At 41.8% G+C, this 22,336-nt stretch overlaps 1 protein-coding gene across 2 annotated transcripts in view; it reads right to left on the bottom strand.

Annotated features, from left to right (window-relative positions):
• Nucleotides 1–15,079, bottom strand: part of Atp11c (ATPase phospholipid transporting 11C (ATP11C blood group)) — a 184,566-nt gene extending 169,487 nt beyond the window's left edge. For both annotated transcript variants that reach the window (XM_026392227.2, XM_077793779.1), the window contains exon 1: nt 14,961–15,079. In XM_026392227.2, the coding sequence (XP_026248012.2) occupies nt 14,961–14,987 (27 nt within the window). In that variant the 5' untranslated portion in view covers nt 14,988–15,079. The remainder of the gene's footprint in view (nt 1–14,960) is intronic.
• Nucleotides 15,080–22,336: the final 7,257 nt, after the last annotated feature.

The raw sequence follows: 22,336 nt of genomic DNA, 5'->3' as shown, positions 1-22,336 counted from the left end.
GTAGAACCATTGTGATAGTCATAAATACAAAAAAAAAACTATTCATCAACTACAACAGAGAATATTAAATACCTAAAATGATAACGAAAAGAAATTGTTATATACATTAAAAAACATAGCATTAGCACCTGGAGGAAAATGTTTTTCTAAAGTACAAATGAAGATAGTTTTTAAATGAAAAACACAGTGATAACTATGGACTGGACAATCTGATCTCTCAAACAAGCTCTACAAGTCTATGATTACAAATGGCAACTATGATTAGAAATATATAAAATAGGAGTCCTATTTAATTCATTTGGCAAACATTTATTGAACATAGCATAAGTCAGGCATTAGGTATTAGGAATATAACAATGAGCAAAAATAGTCACATTTTTTACCTTCATGGAACTTACCAAGTAGAGGGAAGATAGACATTGAATAAGTTAACAAATATACAAATATAAAGCCAATTGCAAAAAGATTTACTAAAAGTTTTGTATGAGGGGCTGGGGTTGTGGCTCAGCAGTAGAGTACTCACCTAGCATGCATGAGGCACTGGGTTTGATCCTCAGTACCACTTAAATAATAAAGACATAGTGTCCACCTAAAACTAAAAAATAGATATTTAATTAAAAAAAATTTAAGCTTTATATGAGAACCTGGGAATGAGGCATTGTCTGAGGGAAGAATCAGCTTCCTTGGGGGAAGTGATTAAGCTGAGTTCTGAGAAATAAATAAGATTGGAGGCAACTGACAATAGCAGAAAAGTATACCAGGCAAGAGGAATGATATATACCAAAGATTCTGTGGTGGATGGAACACCAAAAAAGTGATGAAGATTTATTGCAAAAAAGAAAAATCCACTACAATATCAATATGGAACCACAAAAACCCAAAAATAGTCAAAAACAATCTGAAAAACAATAAAGTTTGAGGTCTCACCTCCGATTTCAAAACATATTACAAAATAATAATGTAATCAAACCAGACATGGTGGTGCATACTTGTGATCCCAGCAACTCAGGAGGCTGAGACAGGATGATCCCAAGTTTAAGGCCAGACTCAGCAACATAGCCAGATTCTTAGCAAGATACTGTGCTGAAATATTTTTTTTTAATAAAAAAAGGGCTGGGATATAGCTTAGTGGAGTGTGTACTAAGTTCAATTCCCAGTACTGGAAAAAACATATATATGTAATCAAAACCATATGGTACTGGCATAAAGACAGACTTACAAACCAATAGAATAGGGAGTCCAGACATAAACCCTCACTGTTATGATCAAATGATCTCTAACAAGGGTCCAGATCACTCAGTGAGGAGAGTCTTTTCACCTAATGGTGCTGCGAAAACTGTGTACCACATACAAGAAAGACAATGAAGGTGAACTGTTACCTTACACCATATAAAAATTTTAAATCAAAATGGATTAAAGACCTAAAACTATAAAAGTCCTCAAAGAAAACTTAAGGGAAGGGCTGGCATTATAGCTCAGTGGTAGAGTGTAAGCTCAGCATGCACAAGGACCCAGGTTCAATCCTCTTCAATGAAAGAAAAAAAAACGTAAGTGGAAAATCTTCATATTTAGATTTGAAAATAATTTCATGGACAAGACACTAAAAGCACAGGCAAAGACAAATGGGATTACATCAAACTTTGCTACTACTGCTCATCTAAGGAAACAATCAACAGAGTAAAAAGGCAGCCTATGGAACACAAGAAAATACTTGCAAATCATGCAACAACCATCAAATGCTTTTAATAAATGGGCAAAGAACTAGAGTAGACATTCTTCAGAAGATGATATACAGCTGGACATGGTGGTGCATGTTTATAATCCCAGTGGCTTGGGAGGCTGAGGCAGGAGGATCACAAGTTCAAAGGCAGCCTCAGCCACTTAGTGATGCCCTAAGTAACTTAGTGAGATCCTGTCTCAAAATTAAAAGTAAAATATATAGCTCAGTGGTTAAGTGCTTCTGTGTTCAATCCCCAGTACTGGGGGGAGGGGGAGATGAAATCAAAACCACAGACAGTTATCATGTCACACCCATTAAGATAACTACCATAAAAAATAATAACAGCTGGGCATGGTGGCACACAACTGTAATCCCAGCAAATCAGGATGCTAAGGAGAAGGACTGAAAGTTTGAGGTCAGCATGGGCAACTTAGCAAGACTCTGATCAAAGTAAAATAAATAAAAAAAAAAAGATCTGGGAGCCAGGCACAGTGGCACATACCTATAATCTCAGCAGTTTGGGAGGCTGAGGCAGGAGGATTCTGAGTTCAAAGCCAGGCTCAGCAACAGCAAGGTGCTAAGCAACTCAGTGAGACCCTGTCTCTAACTAAAATACAAAATAGGGCTGGGGATGTGGTTCAGTGGTCGAGTGAACCTGAGTCCAATCCTTGGTACAAAAAAAAAAAGATCTGAGATGATGCAGCTCAGTGATATAGCACCCCTGGGTTCAAGCCCCAATACCACAAACTATAATAACAGTGATGATGATGATGACCATTGACAAGTGTTGGTGAAGATGTGGACAAATTAAAATCATCCACAGGGATGGGAAGGATGGTTGAATGAGACAGACATTATTACCCTGTATACATGTATGATCACACGAATAGTGTGACTCTGCATTGTGTACAGCCAGAGAAATGAGAAGTTGTGCTCCATTTGTGTATAATAAGTTAAAATACATTCTACTGTCATGCACTAATTATTAGAACAAATTTTTAAAATGGCAAATTTTATGTTATATGAATTATATCTCAATGTTTAAAAGCAAATTTTACAAAGTAAGGATGAGTCAGGCGCGGTGACACACATCTATATTCCCAGCGGCTGAGAGGCTAAGACAGAAGGATCTTGAGTTCAAAGCTAGCCTCAGCAAAATGCGAGGCACTAAACAACTCAATGAGACCCTGTCTCTAAATAAAATAAGAAGTAGGGCTGGGAATGTGGCTCAGTGGCCAAGTGCCCCTGAGTTCAATCCCTGTTACCTTCCCCGCCCCTCCCCCCCCCAAAAAAAAGTAAGGAGGAGTAAGAGTGATACCAGCAAGGTCTTTATTCAGAGAGCAGTGGAGAGTCACTGAAGACCCTCAGGTATGCCTTTATAAAAGATCCATCTCAGGCTGGGATGTAGCTCAACAACAAAGTGTTTGCCTCACAAAGCCCTGGGTACAATCCCCAGTTCCAAAAAGGAGGAAAAAAAAAAAAAGAACCCTACAAAAAATGATTTTAAAAAAAAAAAATCCCTCTGGTCTTGTGTGCAAGACAGATTAGAGAGCACAGGAGTAAACAAGATCAGTTATTGCAATGGTCCAGGCAATAGTAGCACCTTGGACTTGGATGGTAGAAAGGGTGGTAATGAAGAGATTTGAGAGGACATTCAAATATAGAAACTACTGGATATGCTGAGAGATTGGACATTTGGGGTGAAAGGAAAAAGGACTATTAAGGATTACTGGTAGGTATCTAGCTTCTACTACTAGGTAGGGGACAGTGCCATTCATGGAAATGGGAAAGACTAGAGGAGAAACAAATATGAAAGAAATATCGATGACTTGGACTGGAGTGGCAGTTGTGATGATAAAGTGGCATCAATTGGGCATGGTGATGCATTGGTTATGAGGGAATAAGATGCAATTCACATTCTGGTAATTCAGAATAATGTTCTCAGGTCTGGAACCTATATATATGTTAAAAAAAAAAAAAAAAGACCACAGAGGGACTGGGGTTGTGGCTCAGAGGCAGAGCGCTTGCCTAGTACATGTGAGGCCCTGGGTTTGATCCCCAGCACCACCTGTAAATAAAGAAAATAAACATATTGTGTCGAAATACAACTATATATATAAGACCACAGAGAACTCTTTCTGCCATATGAGGATGCAAGAGGTCAGTCATCTGCAACCCATAGAGAGCACTCGCCAAACCTGACCACACTAGCATACTGACCTCATACTTCTTTGAGAACTGTAAGAAATAAATTTGTTATTTATAAACTACTCATCTATGGTGCTTTGTTAGAACAGCCCCAATAGATCTGGAGTTGGAATCTATGTTCTCTAAACTAACATATCCCCCTGCTATGAATGTCATAAACAATAACCCTGCACCACTGCTCATATAATTTCTTCCTCCTGTAATAAGGTTCTCCTTCCTAAAAATCCCACAATCTTCAGTCCTTTGGATCCCCAAAGGCCCAGCTCACATGCTACTTCCTCTATAAAGCTCTCCTCAACCATTTACAGCCATAGTGTGAGCTAGCACCTCCTGCACTTAATTATGTGTACTCCCCTAAAGAATTACACTGATGGACTATTAGAATTGTGTAGTGATTGGTCTTGTGTATATGTCTTCTGCCTCCTCTACCAGAGTGAGGGAACAGGGCTATACCTGTCTATAACACCTGGTAGGGCACGAGCTTAGTATTTATGTGTTTTCAGAAAAGAAATCTATGTCAGGCATAGTGGTGCACACTTACAGGTCTAGCCACTTGGGAGGCTAGGGCAAAAGAATCATTGGGCCAACATCATAAAACCCTGTCTCCTAAAAAGAAAAGTCAGCCAAAGTAAATTATGCCCTATACTATAGATCCCTGAATCCATATTACTGCAAACTACATTAATTGTGAAGCTTAAAAGACGTTACCACTGCTTACACAACAAGTGTAGTTTACATAATCTGCTCTACCCAACTGTTACTTTTTTGTGACAATTCCCTCATGGCTTCTGTTCCCTATGGATCTGTAGGATTACTTCATCTTCCAGCAAGGCTTTCTTATTTATTCCTTGATCAAATTTAAAAAGAATTGTTAATTTTCCTTTATAATTGTAAAAATGACCAATTTTGAGAAGAAACAGAAATATTCTTGGGGATTTCCTCGAATGTGAAACTCAAAAACAGCTGGGTGTGGTGACATATACCAGTAATCCCAGCAACTTGGGCGGCTGAGGCAGAAGGATTGCAAGTTCAAAGTCAGCCTCAGCAACTTAGTGAGGCCCTAAGCAACTTAAAAAAAAAGTGGGATGGGGCACAGTGGTTAGCACCCTAAATTCAATCCCTGGTACCAAAAAAAAAAAAAAAAGGAACTCAAAAACAGTTCTTAAATAAAACAATATTTGTGAATATTTCATAAAACTCATTTTTTTAACCCAAGAATATATTCTTTCTCCCTCTCCCTCTCTCCCTTTCTCCTACATAGACTTCCTTAATACAACACTCTTCAGTGTGCCCTCTGTGGGGAAAGATTTTTATATCAGCTCCCTATGAGCTAAGAGCTAGCCATGTACAGAAGAGGATGAGGTAATGATAAAATGAATGCTGGGAATATGGGCAAATGAATGGAACAAGGAGGGGTAGGAACAGTAGCAAAAGTCCCAAAGTCAGGAAAAAAGAAAATCCACGAACTTGGTGATGCTCCAGAGAGGAAACCAGCAAGTGTTGACACTAAACTGGCAGAAACATCAATACTTCCTGGCTCCCCCACTGGGTGCATCAATTTAACACAGGCAGTCTGTTCTTCTGCTGTAACAAATAGTGAATGCTGTCAACAATATGAAAAGAAATGATCCATAAAAGAGAAGCATGGCTGTGGGCAGCAATGAAAAGAAGGTGTGACTGCTAAAAGTATTTAGACTGTATTCTGCTGCTGATCAGCTTAATGATCTTAGTCAAGTCATTTCCCTTCGATACAAGTATTTCATAGCAATAGTGTAGCAAGCCTGAGATTACAATTCATTTTTTTTCCCTTTTGATCTGGGGATTGAAACCAGAGGCACTGAGCTGCATACATTCCCAGACCTTTTAATTTTTTTTTTTTATTTTGAGACAGAGGCTCACTAAGTGACCCAGAAAGCCTTGAACTTGTGATCCTCCTGCCTTAGCCTTCCGAATCAAGTCACAGTACCTAATGAGACTGCTAATCTTAAAAAAGGCCTACTTTGGTCATTGACTGGTATGGAAACTTGAATTTCAGGGGGGATTCCTATCACCCTAACTGATAAAAGTGGTTTGCTGTGCCTAAACTCTGTACAAACAATATTTATGCTGAATATCTGCCTTCCTTCTTGGAATAATTTTGGTATGTGCCAGGTGTAAGGTGCCTAAGTGACCAAATCCCAATAAAAACCTTGGGTGTTGGGCTGGGGATGTGGCTCAAGAGGTAGCGTGCTCGCCTGGAATGCGTGCGGCCCGGGATCAATCCTCAGCACCACTTACAAACAAAGATGTTGTGTCTGCTGAAAACTAAAAAAAATAAATAAATATTTTTAAAAATTCTCTCTCTCTTAAAAAAAAAATTGGGTGCTAAGTCACTAATGAGTTTCCCCAGTAGATAACATTTTACACAAGTTGTCACAACTTGCTAAAGGATTTAAAGCATACCCTGTGTGATTTCAGTGGAAGAAGACTGTTGGAAGCTTGCATATGGTTTTCTCTGGACTTTGTCCCCATGTACTTTTTCCCTATGCTGACTATGCCTTGTAATTTTTCACTGTAATAACAATAATAAGAATACCTACATGCTGTGTGGGGTGCAGGGGCATATACCTGTATTCCCAGTGACTTGGGTGGCTAAGGCAAGAGGATCACAAGTTTGAGGACAGCCTCAGCAACTTAGTAAGGCCCTGTCTCAAAATAATAAATAAAAAACACTGGAATGTAGCTCAGTGGTAAAGCACCCATGGACCAGGCATGGTGATACACACCTGTAATCCCAGCAACTCAGGAGGCTGAGGCAGGAGGACTCCAAGGTCAAGACCAGCCTCAGCAACTTAGCAAAACCATCTCAAAATAAAAAATAAAAAGAGCTGGGAAACCTGGCGCAGTGGCACACACCTGTAATTCTAGCAGCTGAGGAGGCTGAGACAGGAGGATCGCGAGTTCAGCCTATTTTACCTAAGAAACTCAGTGAGACCCTGTCTCTAACTAAAATACAAAAAATAGGGCTGGAGATGTGGGCTCAGGGGTCGAGTGCCCCCGAGTTCCATCCCTGAGGCCAAAAAATAAAAAATTAAAAAACAAGAAAAAGGGCTTGGGATATAGCTCAGTGGTAAAACAACCCTAGGTTCAACCCCCAGTACCAAAAAATAAAAAACACTCCCCTAGGATCAATCACTAGTATAAAAAAAAAAGAATACCTTCATGCTAAGTCTTGTGAGCCCTGCTAGTGAATCATCAAACCTGAAGGTGGTTTTGGTATAGTATTGAATAGTACAACAAACATCTTTCCAACAACCTTGTGAAGTAGGTTTATGATACCCATCCTACAGAAGAAGAAACTGTAGTGAGGGAAACAAAGAATGTGCCTAGGAAATAAATATTTCAATTTTTACTATATGATATATGGATGTTCCCCAATTTTAATAAGCCTAAGACCCACCTGAAATGCTTGTTAAACTACAGTTTTCTCTTATCTGAGACTTGGACTCAGTAGGTTTGAGACAAAGATGTAATAAGGATCCAAGGTGATTTTGTGCAAATAGACTAAGGACCATATTTTGAAGAAACCCTTTGATGTATACAAACTATGGCCTGCAGTACCCAATTTCTCAAGCTAGGTAGTAAATTGCAGAAGTAGGGCTTGCACTAATCCTTTTTAATAAGGATGAAGTTCATTTCACAACAACTGCTTCCAAATACCTCACACTCTATAGTTTTTCTTGTTTGCACTGCCTTCTTGCTACAGATATCCATTAGCTGATTGGTGACTGGGTGCAGATACATATTTTACATTCCTAGTAACAAATACTAAGTAGTATCCTAAATCCAAGTAATGTATACTTACCGTGGTAAATTGAATAACAAAAAGCCCATGGAGAATTAACACTACAGCTTTGGTTTTTGAATTAAGTTTGATGTAATGATGATAACAGAAAATATAAACTGAGTGCAATGGCACATGCATGTAATCCCAGCAATTTGGGAAGCCGAGGCAGTTAAATGGCGACTTAGCAAGACCCTGTCTCAAAATAAAAATTAAAAAGAGAGCTGGGGATGTAGTTCAGTAGTAGAGTACTTGCCTACCATATATGAGGCCCTTGGTTCAATCCCCAGTATGGGGGTTGGATGAGGGCTAGAGGTGTAGCTCAGTGGTAGAACACCCCTGGAAAAAGAAAACACCCCTGAACAAAAGAAAAGAAAATATAAACATTATCAGCTACCTTTAACAAAAGGAATACAAAAGTGCTGATAATTTTAGAAGCTGAGGACAGTATATTCAGTGTTCTATGAATGTCCAAGAAGGAGCAATGGGTTAAAGAGTCTGGCATGGGGGCACACACTTGTATTTCCAACAACTAAAGAGGCTTAGGCATCACAAGTTCAAGACCAATCTTGGCAATTTAGTAAGACCCTGTCTCAAAATCAAAACTAAAAACAAAAACATTATTTTTCTCATGAATAAACAGTGTCAGTAAACAGCAGACTTATTATGATTATTTTTTATATTTTTTAGTTGTAGATTGACACAGTATCTTTATTTCATTTATTTATTTTTTGTATGTGGTGCCAAGGATCAAACCCAGTGCCCCACACATGCAAGGCAAGTGCTCAACCACTGAGCCACAGCCACAGCCCTTATTATGATTATTTTTTAAGCAGTCATGTAATTGTTTTTTTTTTCTCATTTAAAGTAAGTATAGGGTAGTATTCAGTCCACTGAAAAGGAAATTATTTTCAGTGTTATAGACTTTTCTGTAGGACAGTCTGAAATGCAGAAGTTTCCTGGTGGCTGCTTACTCAACAGATCATTTTTCACCTGTAATTACTGACTCAGCCTGTGTTGTCAATTCAGTTCAAAACAATTCAGCAAGTATTTGCTGAACATTTAATGTTTACTTGATGCTATGCTAGCTATAAGATCATTATCAAGAATGCTGTTCTGATTTTTCCAAGAACACCATGGTGAAGAGGAATAGACCAGGAAGGTATTGCTACCTTAATACTTTAAGACAACATGTAATAGAAGAGCCTAAAAAAAGATGATATCTGTTTGAATAGGATAGGCCTCACCAATCCTCCCATATTCTATTAAATAAATATGGGGCAAGAAATCAATGACAATGCCTGTACCTCACAAGTACAGATTACCCTCCTAAGTCTGGATAACCCTGATCCAACATCACTATAAACCACATCTTCTATAGTCAAGAAGTCAGCTGAACCAGCAATCCATCCATACTCTGCAGTAACTGAGGGGCTGTCTGCCAACGTGCTGGTGTAGGGCATCCCGCACCCATATCTGCAGTGCTGAGCACTCATTTATCATTAAGCTGCAGTAGTGTTAACATATGCTGAAGCCATACTAATGTTTGTTTTATGATCACTGCTGACCGACACTTACAACAGGTCAAGAAGGTAAACATTAAGTGAACAGAAATGTGAGAACAGCACACTCAATTCACTTGTGGAGGAAGCCCAGAACCTCCATCCATTCAACCGGAACGTTTCCCCAATCACGGCTGGAATCATTCCAGGGGTTAAACTGTATAAAGCCCTACAAATACATAGGAAACCCTATCACCTTAAAAGAAAATAAAAGAAAAATTACATTTTTACTTTGTATCCTATACACTTATCCTTCTTTTTTATATTGTATTTTTTAGTTTTATGTGGACACAATATCTTTATTTTTATGTGGTGCTGAGAATCAAACCCAGTGCCTCACGCATGCCAGGTGAGCACGCTACCACTTGAGCCACATCCCCAGCCCCCATTTATCCTTCTTGAGAAAACTGATCAGCCACTCTAAACAAGCAGTCAGCCTTGATGATTTTTTCCATCACTCAACAAACCAGTATTAGAATTCATACAAGGAGCCAGTTTTTTGCACATCATGCAGACACAGGGAAATTAGCTGAGGTTCTTCTGGAGGTCACTGGTCACACTGCCCAGAGGGTGGTCCACTAGCAGCTTGGATAAGGAAACAAGCTCAGCTACATTAAACTTGCACAGCTACATCAATATGAAAATGGCCAGCTTCACATGTCCAAATCTCACCTGATAAAAGTCCATTAGGAACGCTGGAAACTACCTGATATATAGACACTCACCCACTAAAGGATTAAATTTTTAAGAATGATCATAAACAAAAGCAACAAAAAGGGAAACCTTACTGAAGGTATTTAGGAGACATTGACAGTTCCATGTTGCTCAGGGGGAAAAAAAGGACAAAAACCTATTTTCACTAGTGTAAAGATTTGTTTCAAGGGCTGAGGTTGTGGCTCAGTGGTAGAGCACTTGCCTAGCATGTGTGAGGCCCTGGGTTCGAGTCTCAGCATCACATATAAATAAATGAATAAAATAAAGGTCCATCAACATCTAAAAAAATTTTTTTTAAAAAGATTTGTTTCAAGAGGTAATAGTTCATTCCTAAATAGGTTTCCCACCTTTCACAGGATTAGCATACGGTCTATTTGCAAAAGAGCAATTTTCCATGTATATGTCATACTGAAGGTATCAAATACAACTCCTTTTTATCTGACATCCAAAGAATCAGAAAGTAACTGAGATTATACATCTACTTTTAGTAGAAAGACAGATGACGTGTATGTAACAATAACTTATTCATAAAGATCAGATTTTGTGGTATGTCACAAACTAATTAAATATAATACAGTCACCATGCCCTCTAAATCTATTACTATGAATGTAATAATTAAATTTCCTCAAGACAGGAATCTTGTCTGTCTTGCCTACAGTATGTCCCCAAGATCTACTACAGTGCTCAGTGAATATTTGTTGAATAAAATAATGTTCTGCAAAACCTAAAATGACTGAATCATCTAAGCAAGATTATACTATAGTCAGTATAGCTTCAGCATTAGATACCAGTTTTCAATTATTAGAAAACTGGTATCTAGGACATAGTATACCCCAATTAACTAGAACTCCTCATTCTGGATACAAGAGAGGTTTACTACAAATCACTTTAAGTAAAGGCTATTATTTATATAAAACATATAAAATCTGTTCTTTCAACAAATATTTATTAACCACCACTAGGCATTAGGCTACTAGGGAGCTAAGAATATACTGTGAACTGACCCTACCCCCAGTTACATTCAGTCTAGGACAGCCTTTCTCAATTGGGGTTCCTCCTCCAGCTGTGTAGGAAAGAAGTGAATTTATTACACATTATGCATGCCCTAGGGCATTAGGGCTTAATTCTCTCCCAGTTGAGAAAGACTGGTCTAAGGGAGCCACATAAGTTAAAGGCAATTATAATGCAATATGATAAAAAGGTTGCTTTTAGGCAGGGTCAAGTTTAACTGTTAGACCTACCTATGTATGAACTAGCTGGTAGAAGCCAAGCTGCACAGACTTTGGTAAGACTCATATAAATAAATGCAAAAATACTGAAACACACATGCAGGTATATTTATAAACATAACAAAATTAAATCAATATATTCCACACTCAGCAACATCAGGCCGAGGTTATTAGGGAAGTGAAATAACAACAACAACAACAACAACAAAAAGGCTTAATTACCCTGATAATTTAACAAGGAAACCAAAAACCTTCTTGCTTCTGGAAAAAGAGAAAAAAGCAATTACCTGAATTATTTTGTTAATTGCCTCCATATATTCTTTCATTAGACTGGTCTTGCCTTGAACTCAAAATAATAAGTAACTACCTACCTATTTCATTAATTCTTATTCTGTACTTTTAGTCTCATTTTGAATTTTCATTCTTCCTTATGCAGTATCTAATATCTTTCTAGTTTCTTCGGTAAGATTTTTTTTTATAATGTTATTACTACATGCAACATGCTTTATGGAAACAAAGCAGTTAGAGAGCTTCTAGAATCAGAGATATCAATTTACTCCAGTTTTTCACACTTGCAATAAGTTTTCACTATCAATAATTTAGAAATTCAGATAAGCTAAACTGATAGCATCCACTTGCCAAGTGCCCTAACGTACTTCATTGAGAAATGTCTCATTTGAATCTTTAGTGTGAAATAACTTAATAAGCTAAAAAAGGGAATTCTTATTATTTCAACTGCCAATAACCCTTTAAGTCTATGTGAAAATGTTATTATAATCACTAGGAACTTTACCTGAAGAGTAAAAGAAGACAGGATGACATAAAAGTCCAAGATCCTTAACTCTCATCTAGTCCAGATTTCAATTAAATATGCCTTTGAACAAAATACTGCATAGGCAAAGCTACTATTATTTATTTATTGTTTATCAAAATGTTGACCAAGAACAGGCAGTGCTTTTACTGCATTCTGCAACATCCAACTCTTAAATCTTTCAAGACACTCCCTATATACCTAAATCCTAAAGTGCTGTACACCAAATCCACCAATTTCTTTATACCTCAAAACTGTGAAAGGAAGGACCACAGTTATTAATGGCAAATACGTCAGAGCCATATCTTTAAAAATTACTATTTCTTTTAGCTGAAAATGGAAAATCCAGGAAAACAAATGGCATTTTAAAAACGACTCAGCAAACACAACTGAACTGTAGATGATGAGACTCTTAAGAGATTCTTACTTCCCACATCTGGCTTACAATGTAAAGAAAGCCATCGTCTAATACACAGTTCGCTAGTTTTTAATGATCAAGAACTACAATCAACACTACTGTAATTTATTTAACATTTAAAGCCTGTCAGAAAGTATAGCTCTAGCACAATAGATTCTGAAAGGAATTCACAGCCCTCTTTCTAAAATATTAAAACAATCCAGAGGATGACACAGAATTTAGACTACATCCACCTTATGTTTAAGTCTCAAAGTCCCACCTAATCTTTAATTTTATCCTTCTAGTGATTTAAATGTGAATGGCCCTCAAAGAATCTGAACCTGGGCCAGGCAAAAGACAAGAACAGCATATGGTTTACTGGGATCTAAAATTTGCGCCCACCCTAATTTTTAAAGACATTTTTTTAACAAAGAGAATGTGATAGGATGTTTTGCATTCAGTTCAACAGCATGTAGTTAATCCCTTGCCCTAGGCCTAGTGCTCAGACAGAACTCCTAAGAGCCTTCCAACATACTATACTGGCACAAATTCCCAGGACTTACCATAGACATGGCTACTCAGGAAAATGTGAGCAATTGCACATGCCAGCTGAAACAACGAGGTTAAAAAAGCTCCTTCTGGTGTGAGCAAAAGTGATTTTCTGCAGAGATCTTGGTTAGGGATGCAAAGTACTAGCCTCAAACCTGCAGGCTGGCACCTCAGCAACTGCTGCAAATTCTACTGCATGCACTGGTTTTGTGGCCAGCACTGCTTAATTACTAGACTGTGATATAATGCAGATCAGTCTTATCATGAGAAGAGGTAAAGGAGGCTTTTAGTCCAATACTTGAGTTGTTCAGTTTCAAATGTTAAAATCTCATTTTAAAAAATGTAATTTTTGACATCTCAAATTTAAGCTAAATGAATTTAATATGATCCAGAGCCCACTGTTACTGTTCTCCAATGTAACAGTGCCATGTGAAAAGCTCATCCTTTTTGCAAATATTACAATTAGCTCTTCCTGTCACCTTTCCTTTTTTATCACTCAAAACAACACCTCATGATCACAAGAAGCTATGTGAAATAGAATATGAAGTACAATGATCTCTTAGAGGCTAAATGTGAGAAATAAATTTTAGATACTTGCTTCAGCCATTTCATATGGATTTCAAGATCCTTGACATGTACCAACCTCTATTGCTCTATGCCACAGGTAATAACCTGCTCCAATTTCCTATTGCATGTCTCAGAGTGAGGTAAACGTTTAGAAAAACATTAACATAGCAAGACTGTGGTGATAATACCCTAAAAAGGAATTGTGTTCAAGTATTACTTTTAACCAGGGTACATTTGTGAAAGTTTCGAATGCAGAAAAAAAAATGAGAACAAATTTCATCCACCCTATGAAAAATGTTAGCAATGCTTTCATTAGGAGTAATCGACTAAAAAGTTCTCCAACACATACAGTGAGGGCGATGGGGGAAGCGCTCAGCACTCAATCCTTTTGCTTACGTGCAGAAAAATCAAAATTTGCAGATGAACCCTTTCTTTCACATCGTCGGCAAAAATAAACCCGATTCCCGCCACCTCCTCCGAAAATTAAGGAAGTTGCTACAAATAGCACATAAGTAAATGGCCCCTACTTTGCTCCATTCCTCACGTGCCTTCTAGGAGTAAACAGGTTACTCAAAAGTCCAGAAGCTAGAAACCGCTTTTCGCCCATGCCAAACTCCCACGGAAATACAATTCCCTATTCTGAAGATTTGGACGGGGGAAATGTGGCCGCAGGAGCCGAGCCGCAGTCTGCCCTCTCCCAAAGGTTGGATGTCTGGGGCATTCAGCCCTCCGGGAAGCTTCTTCAGACCCGCGCTCCGCAGCGCCTAGAGCGCGCTGCAGCCTCCCCGCGGCTCCACATCCACCAGCCCACCCTGACCATCGCCCTCGCGTTTACAGTATCCTGAAGGTGAGCTTCGCTGGCGGGGTCTCTAAAGTTTGCCCCGCCTCGGGTCAGCAGCCGCCCGCCCGGGCCGAGCCCCCGGGGAACACTGAGTCCCGCTCCAGCCCTCGGCCCCCAGCTCTTCTTTTGGGCCACAGTGACAGGTCTACATTTACCTCCATGTGCTCGTGGCAGAGGAAACAAAAGAAGGCTTCCTCCCGGATAATAAAACGCCATCTTCGTCTAATTAGCAAACAGAGGGGCCCCCCGGGCTGTTCTTCCACAAGACCCCCACCATCCAGCTCGAGGGCGGCCCCCACTCTGAGACAGAGTTCCTGGCAGCCCCGGAAAGCCCGGGATAAAATGTCCTGGGGGCGGGGGGTGAGCTACCCCGAGAGCCCTACCTGCCTCCCCACCCTAGCCACCAGGGCAAGGCGTTTCAGTTCAAACAAGGGTGGCGTCTCCCAATTACCCCCTCAGAAATTTGTCGTGAGGGACCCGGCGAAGGGGCTGGGAACAAGCCACCCGGTACGCGTGGAGCCGCAGCGAGTGTACTTACAAAACGGTTAAAGCTCTGACGGAACATCGCGTCGAAGGCTGCCGGGCACTCAGCTGGACTCTACAGGGCGGTCCGGGAAGGCGCCGTCCACAAAACACACTGCGGCGTGGGCCGGCGGCGCAAAGCGGACAGCTAGGCGGGCTGCCCTCCTCGCCTCTCGGCGCTCCCCCGCCCCCCCCTCGCGACACCGCCGTTGCCCGCGCCCTCGCGCCCGAGGCCCCGCCGCCGCCGCCCCGCCTCACTCGCCCTCGCCCCCGCCCCCAGCCCCGGCCCGCCCGGCCCGGGGGCGGCGGCCCCGTCGCTCCCCCTTATCTGGCCCCAGCACCGCCAGCCCTCGGCTGCCCGCGGAGAAGCAAACCCGGCGCGCGGGGGAGGGATGGCGGAGGAGCGCTAGGCTCCTCCTGCGGGGAGGGGGGCACCCCAACCTCTTCGCTGGCGCCGGGCTCGGCACCCCGCTGTCCGTACTCTCCCCGGCGCAATGCCCCCACCCGTCTCCCAGCTGGCTTCCGCGGACGCCCCTCTCAGGGCACTGGGGACCCTTTCGAGGTTCCCCGCGCCTCACCTCACCTCACCTCACCTCGCCTCGCCTAGCTTCGCTTCCTCCCGACACTACTCCCCTGTCTCTATCTGGAACCACAGCCTCCCTAACCCCGGCCCTAACTCGTCCACCGCGCGGCTTCACTCACAGCCCCTCCTCGGCCCCGCGCTTTCGTCCCGCACTCGGGTTGGGGAGCCTCGGCGCAGCCCACTGGCCCTCTCTGAGCCCGAGAGACGGCCGGGCTCCCTCTTCCCGGCCGGGAGTAACCGCGCTCTGAGGAAGAGTAGGCACTGGCGGGGCACTGTGGAGACCCTGGCGCGGGAGGGGCGCGGGCAGGGAGATTACTGATGAAAGCTGGCCCCTTCTCATCTACCAACGTGAGGGTCTCCCCGCTCTGCTCCCACCTAGGCGGCTTTCCCTTCGCGTTCTTTCTCTTGTTCAGCTTCCCCACCTAAGCCCTCTTACTTCCACTTTCTCTGTGAGGTTGTAAAGTCAGGCTTTGTGTCGTTGCTGCTGCGCAGCGGGGCGGGATTTCCCTGCCACCCCCCCCGCTCGCCCCCTCCTTCGCAATGCTCCCGGAGCAGCCTGGGAGTTGTAGTCCAAAGGTCCCCCTATTCCGCCTGCTACTGCGAGCTGGGAGCTCCCCCATACGCCCGTTCGGGGTTTGCCCGGAGGGTTGAAGAAGGAAGCTTCTGAGACAGTTGAACCCAACAGCTTCTCAGCACAGATCCTAAGTGCAGGTCGGGAGCACTCGGTAGATTACTAGCTGTGGGAAATGTGCAAAGGATAAGTTAGGCAAATTCCCGAATGCTGGGAGACTTCCTAGAAGGCGAAATTTGTGCCGGGAAACCCTTTGCACCCTCCGCCCCTAGCTTAGAACTGGAATCTGCCAAAGTTTAAAAACGAAAACTGAAAGCCAAATCTAGAATAGCCTTGAGACTGGACATCCCTCCCCCACTCCCGTCTTGCACCGCCCTCAGGCGGGGCCCGAAGCTGTAGGAGAAGAACTTGCAGATTCTTCTATGAAAGTAAAGAAATTAGTAAAGGTAGTTCAGTAACACTTGCCAGAGGCTTTTGTCGCGCCACTCTCTCCAGCCAGTACAGAGCTGGGGACAGGCCCTGCTAAACCACCGGCCTCCCCTGAGATCGTGAAGGACCTTTAATACTGGGCACTATCACTTCTCCTTTTCCCTTCTGGGGATTCATTTCAACAAATCTTACTCCTTATTTTCTTTGTACCAGGCACCATGCTAGGCGCCAGACACAGTGAATTCTTAAACGACCTCCCAGAGGGTGATTGCAGTCTGAAAAGTGAAAATGACAGGTTAGAATGTAATGGCTGCTAGAATAAAAATGCGAACTGCTGAAAGAAAAGGGAAGTTCATAGTGCCTCTGAAAAGGGGGTCTAGGGCAGCTGCCCTGAAAAATCTGAAGATTTAACTGTGTCATGGATCCTGGGAAGGTGTTGGAGGAACCACTGGGGCAAACTCCTGAGTGAAGAGAGAGGTCCATGAGAAAGTGCAACACAACCTAAAAAAAGCACACCATATTTGCTGATGCCTAAACTGTGTGGGTGGGGGTGGGGTAGAGTCTCTGGTGAAAGCTAAAACCCCAAAAGATCTTCAGAAACACGCTTCAAAGTTTACACTTGATTCTTTGATCAACTAGGAACCCATCCCCAGTAAAATGCAAATGCAAGAGACTTAGGGTTTGTTCCCAAAGTGTTTTAACTGCCCAGAGGTAAAACCAACAGTTTACAATTCTTCCCCAAGATGGTTCCTTTTAGGCAATATCTATTGATTGTTAAGATTTAGGTTAAATCTTGGGCTGGGGATGTGGCTCAAGCGGTAGCGCGCTCGCCTGGCATGCGTGCGGCCCGGGTTCGATCCTCCAGCACCACATACAAACAAAGATGTTGTGTCCGCCAATAACTAAAAAATAAATAAATATTTAAAAAAAAAAAAAAAAAAGATTTAGGTTAAATCTGTATTAATCAGATATTAGGACACTTGTTGACAAAATAGATCTAAACTTTCACTCTCTACCACTTCAAAGGTATGTTTTCAAACAGTTTATTTTCTGGCTTTTGTTGAACACAACAACTACCTTAATTTCATTTACTAATTATTTGCTGAACAACTACTATGTGGCAGGCACTATTCTAGACACTGGACTTGGGGGATGGAAGAGGTTATTGTCATTCACTCTAGGCATAAATCTAGAATCCTTATCAATAAAATAAATAATAGAAACCCAATTTAGGTATTTGGGGATACAAGTACTTACTAGTAAAGAATATCTTTTCTTATTAGGTTTTGCTAAGCAAATGGGAAAAGTGTATTCTGCTTATGGATTCAAACAGATCAATCTCAAAAAATTAGAGACCCAGAATTTTTCTTCTGCAGTAACCTCTCACACTTGCCCATTGTCAAGTTGCTTCAATGTAAAAGCAGTGATTTAAGCCCCTTCAAAATACAGCAGAATTGTTATTTGAGTTTTCATTTGTTATTCTAATTCCACTCTTTGTCCTCCTAATTTATTTCAGCAGGACACCTATACTCATGGGTCCAGAGTAATTTGCCCAACTATAGAAATGCAATTCCATACAAATCAAAATATGCTCAGCAAAACATGAAATTTATGCAAAGGTGATTTTTTCCATATCCCAAATTCAACCTTAAATTAGAGCCACTCTCACATATATCCTTTAGAGTCACTCCTTTTTTATTTAAAAAAAAAAAAAACTCCTTTGTGAGTTTTTTTTTAAACAAGAAAAATACATTTTTTCTTCCAGTGCCTCTTCACAGTTTCCAAAGAAATCCCAGGTGTTGTAGAAAGCTGTTGTCGATAAATATGAAAAGCAGACCATCAGCCAGAATTTTCATTGGACCAATTCCATAAACAGAGCTGCAAAAACTAACTTCCTCCTGCCTAAACTGTCAAAATATGTGGCACATAATACCAACTCTTCTGGTGTATCAGCTGACTTTACAGACACCCTAGTCTCCAGCAGGTAGTAATTCAGGAAGCTATCTTCTATTGAAAGGGTAAAGTTTCTAAGCTGGAAAGTTTGAATGTAAAAGATTAGGTATTATTAAGTTCCTCTGTTACACCCAGATTCCTGAGATAGTTAAAACAATGCCCTACTGGCCATTTAGCCTAGGGCAGTTCCTCACAGGGCCCGAACCAATCAGTTTGAATGTGTAACCCGCTTACGAATGACCAATCACCGCCGCCCGGCCGGTTCCCGCCAATGAATGTGCCAATCACATCTCAGAGTTGTTGTTCAATTTCCCCGCACCTCATGATTTGTTCTGATGTATGCAAAGCCCACCGCCCTCTCCAAAAAGTGTACTTAAGCTCTGCTTGACCTTTGCTCTGGGCTCTGAGCTGCGCTCCCTTCTTGAGTGGGCACAGAGTCCCAGCGCGCTGGAATGGATCCCCAATAAATCCCCTTTTGCCAATTGCATGGAGTAAGTCTCTTGTGTGTGGTCTCTCCCTCCGACGCTCCGCCGGACCCCCCCTTACACTATCGTTATTTCTAACTTAACTACAGATAATGCCTATTGCCCCTTTTCCGTGTAAGCCACTCAGAAAGTCCTTCTTCTTCACTGTCACTCCCTTCCCACCCCCACCCCTGTACTCTTTCCCACATTTTTCCTAAACCCCTCAAAAATCTCACCATGCCAAATAGACAGACTAATCAGTAGGGCACAGGAGCAACCATGATCCAGCAAGAGAGCAATGATGAAGAAACACAATCACTTCTTCCATCCAATACTAAAAAAAAAAGAAAGAGGGGGTATAAGGTCATTGCTTAGCATCTAGATACCCAACTTAAGTGATAGCCGCCATTTTAAGGAAAAAGTTTCTCTTTCCCACCCTGAGAAAGGCTCACCACTCCCTCATACCAACCCCACCCTTAACCACCAGCATTAGGACCCACCCATCTCCAATCACTGAGCCTGCCCCATAAAAGTGAAAGAACCCAAGTCTGTATTTGCCTCTCTCCATCTATGGAGAGATGGCCTTTATTGTCAGCTCTGACAAACTCTCATGTGTATATCTGCCTGGTCTGTCTTTCATTTCTCGCTCGCACTCATCTCCTGGTTCCTGCTTTCCTTTCAAGGGGGAAAAATTGAAACTGTTAAATCTGCATCTAAATCACACCATGAGGGGCTGGGGTGGTGGCTCAGTGGTAGAGCGCTTTCGTAGCATATGTGAGGCACTGGGTTTGAGTCTCAGCACGGCATATAAATAAATAAAATAAAGGTCCATTGACAACTAAAAACATATTTTTAAAAATCACCCCATGATCAGTAAGTTAAAGAAATTGAACTATACCTGCTGAGCTTTCAAATACACCTCATAAAGCTACCTTTTGTCCATGTGAAATATCTTTCCCCCTTTCAAAGCTTGCCTTGGTGTTGATTTAAGACCAATATTACCTATATCTTCCTAACTATTGGTCCTTTGCAATTCTTTCTCCACACTGCATTCAGAAATCTTCAGAAGACAAAAAGAGATCAAATCACTCCCCTGCTTATGCCTTTAAATTTCTGCCTTAACATCATGTACAAGGTACTGAATTCTCTGACCCCTTTCTTCCTCTCTAGCCTCAAATGGACAACTGTCCCTCTTGCTCACTCCACTGGCCAGCTTTCATTCCTTGAGTTCCCAAAGTGCCTAACAGTTTATGCACAGGCAGCCATCTCTGCTGGAATGCTTCCACTGCATTTGCTATTCATCCTTTAGATCTCAGCTTAAATGTCACTTCCTCAGATGAGATCAGGGCTCCCTGTTATTGTGCTCCAAATAGCCCATATTAATTACATCCTAGGGTACTGACATATGAGGTTAGTAATCATAGAGAATGGCAGAAGCCCAAGAAGACCGGGGATGATCTAATATTGTTTTGCTTTTCAAAAAGGGGGAGTAGGTGTATTCTAGCAATCATGATATCAAAGGCAGGCTAGGTTCTAGAACTGACCACTAAAAGGATAAAGTTGGACTGCGAGTAAAGTTTAATGGTGGAGTACTTACCTAGTGTGTGTGAGAACCCTGGATTTGATATCCAGCACCTAAAAACAAGTTTTTTTGCTTTGTTTGTTTTTTAATCTTTATCACAGTAGAAGGGAAGAGTCAATCATTAGGATCCACAATGATTTCACCGAGATGGATTTTGTCCTTCAAGATTCTGAATAAATTATTTCTAATTCAGAATTCTGAACACTACCAAAATATGTTGGGAGGATAGACATGTCACCAGAGGAGTTCCCTGAGCCTACCTTGACTCATGGCAAGTGGGGTCCTTATGAAAGGGTAAAGTTTCTAAGCTGGAAAGCTTGAATGTAAAAGATTAGGTATTATTAAGTTCCTCTGTTACACCCAGATTCCTGAGATAGTTAAGACAACACCCTATTGGCCATTTAGCCTAGGGCCCTGTGCAGTTCGTCACAGGGCCTGGACCAATCAGTTTGAATGTGTAACCCGCTTACGAATGACCAATCACCCTCACCCGCCAATGAATGTGCCAATCACGTCTCAGAGTTGTTGTTCAATTTCCCCGCGCCTCATGATGATTTGTTCTGATGTATGCAAAGCCTCCCGCCCTCCCCAAAAAGTGTACTTAAGCTCTGTTTGAACCTCTGCTCGGGGCTCTGGGCTGCTCTCCCTTCTTGAGTGAGCACGGAGCCCCAGCACGCTGGAATGGATCCCCAATAAATCCCCTTTTGCCAATTGCATGGAGTAAGTCTCTTGTGTGGTCTCTCCCTCCAACGTTCCGCCGGACCCCCCCTTACACTTAACATACTTGATGGAAAAGAATTTCATCATGTGCCAGTCAGAAACAGATTTACTTAGGAAAGCAGATCACATTCAAGAAAGAATGCAGGCTGGGCATGGTGGCACAGCCTATAATCTCAGCAACTCAGGAGGCCGAGGCAAGAGAATTACAAGTTCTAGGCCAGTCTTGGCAACTTAGTGAGACTCTATCTCAAAAAATAAAAGGGGCTGAGGTTGTGGCTCAGTGGTAGAGCACTCATCTAGCACAAGTGAGGCACTGGGTTTGATCCTCAGCACCACGTTAAAAATATAAACAAATAAAATAAAGATATTGTGTCCATTTATAATTAAAAATATTTTTTTAATTAATAAAAAGGGCTGAGGGTGAAGTTCAGTGATAGAGTGTCCTAGCTTCATTCCCAGGACTGAGAAACAAAAGAAAAAAAGAAAATGCAGCCTATCTAAGGGGAGAAATGTCTTTTAGGGTAAAGTAAGAAGTACACATTCAAGGAAGAATGTGGGCCTTCTCCAGAGGAAAAGACAGCAAGTGGGGTGTTAATATTTATAGAGGGACAGTTGCTAAGAGCTGGAATAGAAGTGGAGCCACGACAGAGTTACAAAATTTTGCCCCAGTTTTTCTAGTGCTTGCTCATTGCCCTCATGGTTTTCTTGGGTTTTTGTTTGTTTGTTTGGGTACTGGGAATTGAACTCAGGGGTGCTCTACCACTGAGCTACATCCCCAGCCCTTTTTATTTTTTGTTTAGAGATAAGGTCTCCCTAAATTGCACAGCTGGCCTCGAATTTGACCTCCTCCTATCTCAGCTTCCCTGTCCCTATTACAGGCATGTGCCTGGACCCTGGCTCACATTACTTTTTGCAGGGAAGGACTTAGATCAAGGGCAAAGGCCAAAGGCACTGGTTTAGTTGGTCCAGAATGCTTGTTTTGCATTTCAAATGTTCAAATGGCATTTCCTGAATTCCAACAGCTCAAGGGTGTTTCTTTTTGAGAAGTGATCTTTCTCTATCCCCAAATTCCTATGTCACAGAGAAGTTA

The sequence above is a fragment of the Urocitellus parryii genome, chromosome X, assembly GCF_045843805.1.
Source record: "Urocitellus parryii isolate mUroPar1 chromosome X, mUroPar1.hap1, whole genome shotgun sequence".
Taxonomy (NCBI): domain Eukaryota; kingdom Metazoa; phylum Chordata; class Mammalia; order Rodentia; family Sciuridae; genus Urocitellus; species Urocitellus parryii.
This window is presented reverse-complemented; position numbering and strand designations above follow the sequence as displayed.